The 10,678-nt window shown below is 51.3% G+C and overlaps 1 protein-coding gene across 1 annotated transcript; it reads right to left on the bottom strand.

Annotated features, from left to right (window-relative positions):
• Nucleotides 1-2,303: 2,303 nt before the first annotated feature.
• NODAL (nodal growth differentiation factor) lies at nt 2,304-9,726 on the bottom strand. The gene is made up of 3 exons (XM_040242140.1): nt 9,531-9,726; nt 4,542-5,233; nt 2,304-2,931 (listed from the first exon to the last, which is right to left on the bottom strand). The coding sequence occupies exons 1-3, from the start codon at nt 9,724-9,726 to the stop codon at nt 2,779-2,781; spliced, it is 1,041 nt and encodes a 346-aa protein (XP_040098074.1). The 3' UTR covers nt 2,304-2,778.
• Between the last annotated feature and the right edge of the window lie 952 nt (nt 9,727-10,678).

Here is a 10,678-nt window from a genome sequence, read left to right as displayed (position 1 = left end):
ATCCTGTCCTTTCATGTCTCAGATGTTGTCAACAGAAGATCACAGAACAAAACAGAAGTTCAGGGCTCAGGCTTTGGAGTAAGATAGGCTTGCATTCCTGCTCTGCTGCTTAATAGCAGCCACATTCTCTCCAACAGGATTCTCAGTCTCTAAGCTTTGGTTTCCTTCTCTAAAATAGGGTTAAGATAAGTAGGGACCGAGGTGGTTGTGAAGCTCAGGTGTAGTTATGGAAAGCACTTAACCCAGTGGCTGGTAGGTCTAGAGCTCAGTAACAGCTCAGGTGGTGTGACAAGCAGAGGTGGGTCTGTATTCCCCAGGATGTGCAAGTTTGGGGTGGAGCATGTTCTTGCAACCCCTAGGACTAAGTTATCTCTTCATGGGAAGTTGGGGCAAATAATTTGGAAAGTCCTTTCATACAGCCTTTACTTTGCCCCATAGCCAAATAGGATATCAACTTAAAAGGCAGTTTAGGCTAGAGGGATAAGGCTTTACTGCTGGTAAAGGGGAGATGACAAAATGAAGACTAGCCTGACTGCTGCTGTGTGAGTCACAACTGCTCCCCAGTTTCTGCTTTTATCTTTTCTCCACTCATTCCTGGGCCAGGCGCCCCCACTTCCCAGGCCAAGGAATAATGCATCCAATTTCCGCCAGTTGGCTACTGACTTGGCACTGCTACAGGAACAGGAGGAGACCTCTACCTAGAGAGCGAGTTAAAATACATCTGACTGGCCTCTGAAAGCCCTTTCCTGACCCTCAGTGTAGGGCAGGACTCCGTGCCCAAAGGCAGCATTTTCTCAGACTTAAAGCCTGCACCAGTGCGCAGGGTCCAGAACACAGCTGTGCTGCCAGGCTGGGCCCCAGATACCTCTGACCAGGCAGGAGATTGCCCGTGCTGCTGACACACTGAGCTTTCATCAGAGGTCAGCAAAATGTCCTTTCACGCCTTTGTGCCTACACCTTCTGCTTGATATGAGGCACTGTCCTCTCGTCAATGGGGTTTGTTCTGAGTTGGTGGAGCTGCTAACTGTAAACACTCCCACAAGCTGTAGCCACAAATAGCTTGACCTTTCACTTTCCTGGCCCCACAGAAGACGAGTTAGGAACCCACTTGGTAAAAGGGATGCCCTAAAGCCCTGGGATGGGATTTTCACTCCCAAGAATCTAAGTTTGGTAGTGGAACCAGGATTTCAAACGTCCTGTTCTAAAGGCTAAGGCCTTGACCCAAGCTCAGGGAGCAAAGACCCCTAGACACTATGAAGGATGGCGCCTCCGGGGCTCCAGAGACCAGAGCTCAGCTCTCAGCCTTGCCACTCCTAGCTGTGGCATCATGCCACTAGGCCTCACTGGGCTCTCATTTAGGAAAGAGGATGGGACAAAAGTTGACCTCGTGAGGACTCCCACCTCTACTGTTTTCTAAGTAGAGTCCAATGCAGAATCCTGTTGTGATTCTGAATTGTGGGGAGAGGGGCTATTTCCACTCCAGGGAATGAGCAACCAGATCAGTCTTGCTGAATCAGGGCATTGAGGTTTCTCAAGCCCAGGCCTGGCTCAAACCTAGACAGCCCTGCCTGAACCAGGGTGACTACCTTGACTCAACCAAGTCAAATTTGAGTCACCTCTGAACCCAACACGTATTCCCACATGATGGGAATCATTCTCCTAAGGCTGAAGCATTAGTCAATCAGCTTCTTTGGAAAGCAGACTAGGTTTACTGTGGACTGATATTTCCGATAAAATGGCCCCTTCACCCTGCCAACAAAAGAAAAATTGAGCCCCTGTTTCGGCAGTGCTCAGTGAGGCCAACTGTTAAGGGAAAAGTGGAATCACAGGGACACACTAGGATCCACCTGCTTTCATGTCACCAGACGGGGCTGAGCAATGAATTACTCACCTGAGGTCACAGCTGCTCAGCGGCTAAGCTGCGACCATACCCCAAGTCTTTGCCACCCAGGGCAGGGTCCTCGCCTCTATGGATAGGAAACTCAGGGCCCTTGTTAATAACACGCATTGACCAGACTTGAGGTGAACTGTCACCAACTTTAATAGACTTGGATTGTGCCTGCCAAAGCAGACTAACTTGGGAACACCCCAGGGCTCCAGCTTCTGTAGTCCAGCGTGGCCAGTTTTCTTGGACGAGTTCCTGCCTCGCCCTTCAAAGGCACCAGCTGGCCTAGGAGGACTATACAATGGCTCTATTGTTTGTATAACTCATTAGCAGAGATCCACTCCAGAGAGCCTCTGGACAAGATTGCTACAGGCCAGCCAGAAAGCTGCAGGGGTTCCCTGACCCAGCCTTAGGCAGCCAGAGCCAACGGACTCTTTTCAATTTTACACAGTGATACTTAATATTTGGGCGGTGAGGGCGGGTGTATGTCAAAGGCTACGTTTGAGAATACACAAAAGTTACAGACAACTTGTCCCACCTCAAAAATAAATGCACATATGCTTCAACTCTTGCATACAGTTTCTGAGGGTTCAGAGGTTGAAAAAAATCCGCTAAAGGACTCCTGCACTAGTACCGTCGCGTGTCACCATCTGTTCAGCAGAGAGAAAACCCAGCAAGGCTGCTTCACGGGCTTCCTCCTCCCACTCTGTGCTCACCCAGACTCCACAGAGCCTTCATGGACAGGGCGGCAGCCATTCCTCCTCAGGTCTGGTGGACAGAGCAACTATTCCTCCTCTCTGTTTCTCCTCATTAGATTAGATGGTTACTAGGTCTTCCAGGAGCTTCCCAACCTTCCAGCGTACAGGCAAACACAACACCCCTCCAGGAGCTCCTCAAAGGCACCCACATTCCTCCACAATCATGTCTTTATGATGGTCGAGAAGCACTCTGCCATTGTCCACATACAGCATACTCAAGGGTTTGGTCTTCACCGGGGCACAGCAGGTGGCAGGGACCCGGTGGGGCTGGTACCGCTTCAGGAGACTCTGAAAGGCAGGAGAGGAAGGTCAATTCACATCCCAGTGGTCAGGTCAACACAGTCATTTCTGGGTAAAGTGTGAAGTTACAGAGTTAAAACCAGTTTCTATGTGCAAAAATAGAAAATTCTTTTCATAAAGGAATCAGAATGCCAATACATCATCAGCTCTAATATCTAAAATAACTTTTTCTTTTTGTTAAAATAATTCTTTTAAAACAGTCTTTACACAGAAGACTCTGAAAGCTGTGTCTGGATGAAGCAGTAGCTAACTTGTATGTTCTATTGTTCTAGTCTAGAGTGAATACCAGCTTTAAAAATATTCTACGAAACTTCTGGTTTAGTTCCAGAAATATGAAGCAGAAGGGAGGCATGCGGAAATTCACAGGGGACTTGCTTTGTTGCCTAGAGAAGGGCAAACAGAATCAACAGGAGAAAAAGTAATAAGTTCTTGGCATTCTGGAACTGGGCCCTTTCTCGGGTCCAGCGGTGGCTTTTCAGATCAGCATTAAGATTTGGTGACTTGGCGGTTATCTGAGTCTCTAGTTTCCTCTGACCTTGCTGCAGGTAGACTGGTGGGCTGCAGGGGGTCCTAAGAGAGGCTTGGGAGGGCCTGTGCCCAGGACAGGTCCTCTAGGGCAGTGGCCCCCACCACTGCCTCCCTCGAATGAACTCAGCTCACATGCTGCGCCTCTGAACTCTGCCTGAGGCTTGGTATGGAGGATGTATTACAGGTCTAAGAGTCTCAGTCTAGGGTTCATAGAGTAAAATAAAAACACTTTGGTCCCATATGACCTTTGAGAGTGGGTCAGGACCACCACATTAGGCTCTACTCTGCTTTTTTCATCTCGTTTTCCTTCCATTCCTCCCCCTCCACCACCTTCTAGACCATATAGGCTGATTAGTGGCACCTGGTGGTAGCCTCTGGCTTTACTACTCCTGCAAAATGGGTGGTCAGCTCCTGTTTTTAGGCAGCAAAGTACAGTGGCTGGAACAGTATTATCTCTAACTTGGCCTCATAATCATGGCCCCATTGCATCAATGAATTACAGACTTCTAATAATGATCATACAACATCATACCTGTTACCCACTAACTTACACGTGCCGTATACATATCATCTCATGTGACCCCACAACAGCCCTACAGAATATGGCACTGCTATCCCCATTGTACAGGCGAGAAAACAGGCTCAGACAGAGTAAGCAACTTGATCAATATCACATAGCCAATGAGTAGGATTCAAACCTATCTATACCCAAACGCCAAATCCTAAACTTCCTTTCCTGGAATGTCAGGGCAGGGGAAGGAGCTAAGACACTCCAATCTGCATGCCCCACCCGTAATTTTATGAAAGAAGGAAAAAGCCCCAGAAAAGCTAGGTGTTCAAGGCCACCCAACGGGGCATGACTCCTCGTAGGCTCTCTGAGGATGTTGTCGCTGGTCATCTCTCTGTCCTTAAAACCTAGCACAGAACCTTATAGGTGCTCGAATAACTGTGAGTGAAAGAACATGGGAACTTAGCCATTTGAAGCTGGAGTCCTGTCCCCTTGATGTTGAAGAAAGGACACTTGACCCCCACAGCTTACTGCCGCCCCTCCCCGGGCCTCGGCTGCATACCTGGATGTATGCATGGTTGGTCGGGTGGAACTCTTCCCCCACGGGGTTAGGACACTCGCCCTCGCAGCGATAGGCATTGTACTGCTTGGGGTAGATGATCCAGGAGCCCCACCCGATCAGGTTGAAGTCCACCTGGAACTTGACCTTCCGACAAAGCTGGCTTCTGTCCTGCACGTGATACCGACGGTGCCTCGTGCCCCTCTCCCGGGAGAGCTGTCCTTCCTGGGCCCGCCAGGAGCTCTCTGCTTCCCACAGCAGGGTGGAGACACCCAGCCGCCTCTGCTCCGGGGAGAGGTTGGAATAGAGCAGGAGGAGCACGTCGGTGACAGGTGGGGTGGGAGGCCGCCGCCAGCACTCTCCAGCCAAGCTGGACATCTGCTCCCGCAGGCCCCCCGGGCGCTTCAGCCACTTGGAGAGTGGCCTGGTCACCTCTAGGACCATGCTGCCCAAGGAGAAGGTAACCTGGGACAGACTGACAGTGAACAGGTCCATCTGAAAACGTTCCAGGCAGTCGAGTGGGTTTTTATCCAGCTTCCGCTGGTGGAAAATCTCAATGGAGAGCGGGATGTTTGGAGGAAGGGCCACGGGGCTGGACAGCTGCAGCCGGAGCTCGGCCCACTCCAGATCCTCTTCTTGGCTCAGGAAGGAGAAGTCAAAAGCAAAGGTCCAGTTCTGCCCATCCACCTGCATATCTGGGTGAGAAAAAGCCAGAAGAAAGCTTGTGAGCGGGGGCCTCCTGCAGCCTGAGTTGGTGTAACAACCACCATAGTTCATGACTGAGCCCTTACCTTATATGTATCGTCTCTCTTAATCCTCACCCCAACCCTATGAGCTGGGAATAGTATTGAATCCATTTTTAAGACGAGGAAAATTGAGGCTCAGAGAGATTAAATCACCTGCCCAAGGTGTCAATTGTTGGAAGGTCACAAAGCCAAGAATAAGCCCAACTGCAAAGCCTAATCTCCAAATCACAGTTCTGCCACTCCCGCTTCAGACACTCCAGAGAACAATTGGTAAAAACTGGATGAGTTCGTCTCCTCCTTTCTCCCCTCACACGTGCAGTCTAAGGCCAAACCCTGAGCTTTCAGACAGAAACCCTGGGCTTCCACCCACCCTGTGTCTCTGGAGCAGGTCAGCTTTTCTGGCTCTGTCTTCTCACTGGAAAGGTGGCCTATTTCACAGGCACAATGAGGTTGCTACGCAGATCATGGAAAGGACTGGAACCCCCAGGAAGGCACAGGCAACAGAAGCCAAAGACTGGCCACCCTTCCCCCACCAATTCCTAAAGACAGAGGCAGACACTCCAAGAGTTCTCGGCAACCTTACAAATACATTTCTAAGCTTGACTGTGCACTGATCTTGTATTTTTCCACCCAGTGGTCTCTCCTACCCAGCAGGGCGCTCACTCCTTCCAGGTCCTCTGTGCATCTGGAACAGACAGCAGTCACACACCCAGCTCAGTGAAACCCCAAGTGAATGAAAAGGAATGGAATGGGGAAGCACAGTCCATTCATTTTAGTCCTGGATCGAGTTGGTCTGATGTCTGGGAACAGCACACATGGGTGCATCTTTGGGGTCACCTGAGAGTGATCTTTGACTTCTTTCGAGCCCAGTTTCTTCTTTGCAACGGGAACAGTAATGTCCTGCCTTTCCCTGCATGGCATGAGGACCCAGGGAAATGATGTTTCAAAGTCGATTGTTAAATAAAAGGCAAAGGCTATTCATTAGAAATAAAAACAGAAACCCTTTCGTGAATCAGTCCTGAAGGTAGTGATCTCTGAGTTAGGTCCACTCTGGGAAGACCACGTAACAGTTGTTTCTTCTTTTTTTTTTTAGTTGTTTCATAGGACATCTTTAGTCAGTAAGTGGATTTCTCTGGTTAGTCCAGCCTGTCTTAGAAGGAGGTAATTCTCAGCTTCAGCCTCCTGAAGCTTCTCCCAGCCCATCCCTAGCTGTTCTTTTTCACTTAATCTCCACTTCCCTTCTCATTAGCACCTACAGGGGACAATAACCAGCCCCTGACTAGCAACTCCCCAGAGGTGTGGCGGGAGGCTGACATTACCCACTGCCCATCTCAGCACCACCTGGCCACCTGGGGATTAGGTGGGACAGGTAGCAACTCCTCTACAACTCCACCTACACCAGGATTTAAAACTTATTATCTCAAGTACCCACAAATGGCTTTCTAGAGGAAGGTATTCCAGCTCAGTGTTTAAGAGCAGGGGCCTGGTGTCTCCCATGATGGATTAAATTCTGCCACTTGCTGTTTAAGACTGGGATGCAATCTTTGGGCCTCGGTTTCCCTCTGGGTAAAAGGGAGATGGTGACAGTATCCACCTCACAGGAGTGTTGAGATTTACTGAGATAATGTGTGTAAAGTGCTCTGCCCAGTGCAACCAGAAAAGTGCAATAAATAGCCATCATCACCTATCTCATTACTCAGGTCCAGGTTGGAAATGAAAGTGTCCAGGCAGTGAGGGGCCAGGGCAGGGGAACAAAATCATCTATTGCTGGGGTTGTAGTGCAGATGCAGGGGTGGGAAGGAGCATATTCCTTCCTGCTGGAAGAGTCTGCAACCTCACAACCCTACCCGCAGCCAAGGGCCCCCCAGGACACAAAGCTAGCCGGTTCTCTTAGATCTGGTTTTGGTTCATCTTAGAAGAATGGGGTGTCTAATCTTTGAGGATCACCAATGCCTGATAAAAGCTAAGAATGCTGTCCCCAGAACAAACTGTATTTCCTACTTACACAATAAATGTGATTGGAGGGTGATTATAAAGAAGGGGTTCATGGACACCTTGAAATTGAATGCAGACTTGGCTACATGAGCTCCAGTTCCTTGGAATTGGAAATCTTGACCCATTTCCAATTCTACAGAAAGAAGTGGTTGGGTTCATAACCTTGGGTGTTGAGTTAGACTTAAGGGCTCTGTAGAAAAAGAGGGTGGGTGTGACACCAAGTTCCCACCCTACATTATTATAAATTGTGAGACCAATTACTATTAACTGCTTCCCTCATGCCAAGTATTTTACTAGCATTGTCTCTTTAAATCCACCCCACCATTATCTCCATTTTGCAGATGAAGAAACTAAGGTCCAAGGTGAAGATGGTTAAACAGTGAAAGACCTAATTTAGTTAGACTCCAACACCCATTTCCCCTTATCCTGTGCAGCTTACAAATAAACCCAAGATGGAAAGGAGCCAGTGTGGGACATCCCTTCTCCATCAGGCTCCCTCCAGGCAGGCTCTTGCTGCTTTTGAAAAACAAGCCAATTCACAACAATGTGTATATACTTAAGGACACCGTATAAAATTTGCAATTTAACCCTTTTTATGTATTTTACACCACACTCATACAAATGAGGTAGAAAGAAAGTCAGGCCCTTTATTTTTACAAAAGGATAAACTAGAAAAGTCAACTGATAGGCCAGGGACACAGGGGTAAGTGGGGAAGCAGCGTTTGTGGGACCAGATCTAGTTTTCTAGACTCCCAGATTGTCACATTACTGCAAATCTGGAACTCTGGAAGGAGGGAGAGATGGGAAAAGCGCACCTCTCTCTCTGCGGCCACCAACCCCACCCCCACCTCACCCCCACCTTTCTGCCGGGGTGGAACACGCCAGTAATTTTCAAACTGCTCCACCCCCGGGGTGTCCCCAGTCTGGCTGGTCCCCAGACGACCCTTCTAGAGAGGGTCACTGGCCGTCTGACCCCGGACGCGGCAGCCCAGCGAACTAGGAGTCCCCATCCTCGGATCACAGAGGGCCGGCGGGTGGCCGTCAAATCAGATTATCGGATGTGGATTTCGCCGGAACTCTGGGGAGGGCCGTCTGGCTCCAGCAGGCAGAGCGAGGTGCAGGGAGGCAGGGGCCACCCCCCCACCCCCACCCCCACTCCCGCGCTAGGATGTGGATTGCCCAGCGTAGAAGAACCCCGCGGGAATGGCTCCCTATTCTCAACATCTACCCTCATCCAGTGGGCAGAAGGCACGCTGCCCCATCTCCGAGTGCCATATTCCCAAAATCACCGTGGGAAATGACCTCAATCCCTCCAAATCTAGGCCCTGAGCTCTGTATCTCCTGGGATACTGACACCTACCTACCAAGCCTGCCTCAGTTCTCGATTTCGGGGCACCTCATTTCTAATCCCTAACTTCTGAAACCTAATCCCTGATGTTCATGCTTGACATCCTGTTTCGAAACTCGGTCTCAGCCTGAGAAACTCTCCACGGCAGACCCAGGGGCGCATTCACCTTCACTAGTGAAAAGGAAAAAAAAAAAAATTCAACAAAATAATTGTAGCAACAATAAGGACGATGTGTTACTGTGCCTGGTTACGTGTTAAGCATTTTATGTGCATTGTCAGTAGCCCTCGCAGTCCTATAAAGGGGGCACTATCATTCCTATTCTGTGTTGTTGCTTAGTCCCTCAGGGGTGTTCGACGCTTTCGCGACCAGTCAGGCTCCTCTGTGCATGGGATTTCCCAAGCAAGGATACTGGAGAGGGTTGCCATTTCCTCCTCCAGGGGATCTTCCCCACCCAGGGATGTCTCCTGCCCTGGCAGGCGCATTATTTATCTCTGAGCCACCTGGGAAACCCTATCCCTGTTCTACAGATGTGCAAACCGAGGTGCCCAGAGATTTCAATCGTTTGAAGACCGCACAGATAAGAAGTGGCACAATCAGGCTTCCACCCTATAGTCCGCACTCAGGCCGCCCTAAACAAGACCCGAACGCTGAGCTCTCGGTCCGGGACACACCCCGGATACCACCAACCCTGCGCCTCGAGACAACGTGGACGCCGAGAGACCCTCAAACCCAGCCCCTGGACGTGCCCTTCAAGCGTGCGGGTACGTCCTCAAATGGCAAGTCCCCGGCAACGGCACCGAGCCGCAGGCCCTGCTGCTCCAGCGCCCTCCCGGAGTCTGGGGGAGGGAGTGCCCGAGGCGCCCCGGGTGTTGAAGGGAGCAGGGCGGGGCGGGGCTGCCTACCTTGCGCCTGCAGGCTACGGATGATGTCCGCCCGGGGCAGGGGTTCGCGGTATAGGCTCAGCATATAAGCGAGGGGGGATGGAGACGAGGGCTGCCCCCACGGTCGAAGGGGCACCGGGGCCACCATCGCGGCGCCCGCCTGGAGGAGAGCCCACCAGGCGTGCAAGAGGAACAACCACAGGCGGTGGGCGTGCATGGTAGGCTGGCCGAGCCCCAAAGGCAGCCTCCTCCTCTTATATCCTGGGCCTTCGCAGCCGCCCCGCCCCTGCCCTTCCTCCCTGGGGGGAAGCTTTGAGATCATATAACACCCCTACCCAACCCCCCCACACCGTCACCCGGGGTGGTCCCCCCCACAGGGACCACCTGCTGAGGGCGGGTGAGACCTGAGCCTGGTAGGGAGGAGACTCCAAATCTGTAGGAGTTGTTAGGTTCAGGGTCTGTCTAGTTTGCCTAGTCTGGGCACGCTGGCACGGAGCTACTCCAGGCTTTGTTTCCCAGATACAGCTGGCTTGTCCAAACTCCCAGGTCAGAATTATAGCTTCCTTACTCTGCCCGACCTGGGATCCCTCCCCTTTCCTCTTCCTCCAGGTACCAAATAGACATCTATCTCAACCAGGAGCAGTGGAGAAAGGAAGCTGTGGATACCAGCGGCTCCCAGGCAGGGTGCGACCCCACACTGGCCCAGGAGACTTCAGCCCAGCCTGGCCCTGTGCAAACTTCCAGGATACTGTCCAGATGGCTTCTGGGAGCACCCCTGGCTTTATCTGGCAGGGCCTGTCTGGAGAGTTAGCCTCTGAAAAAGTACTGGGTACCGGGAATTGCTGGAACAAAAAAGATGAGTGCCAGTGGAAGTCCAAGGGGAACTGCTTCAAAGACTGAAGCTCCCTCCTGGAGAAGACAGAGGGCAGGAGTGACCAGGATGAAGGATGGAAAAGGAAGTGTTCGGAAGCCGGAGCCCAGGGCACAGCTAACAGGGTGATCCTGGCCCGCTCGAGGGGAGTGTCTGTGATGGCATCAGGATCTTCCGAGATGCACTTCACCCCAGGGATCTCAGGAAAAAGGTGTTGCTTGTGTTGTCAACATCCCGCAGTCTCTGCCTCCCCTGGGGACTCAGTTAGCCCAGAGACCTGGATTTCAGCTCAGGGACG

Source organism: Oryx dammah, unplaced genomic scaffold (genome assembly GCF_014754425.2).
Source record: "Oryx dammah isolate SB20612 unplaced genomic scaffold, SCBI_Odam_1.1 HiC_scaffold_6, whole genome shotgun sequence".
In the NCBI taxonomy this organism is placed as follows: Eukaryota; Metazoa; Chordata; class Mammalia; order Artiodactyla; family Bovidae; genus Oryx; species Oryx dammah.
This window is presented reverse-complemented; position numbering and strand designations above follow the sequence as displayed.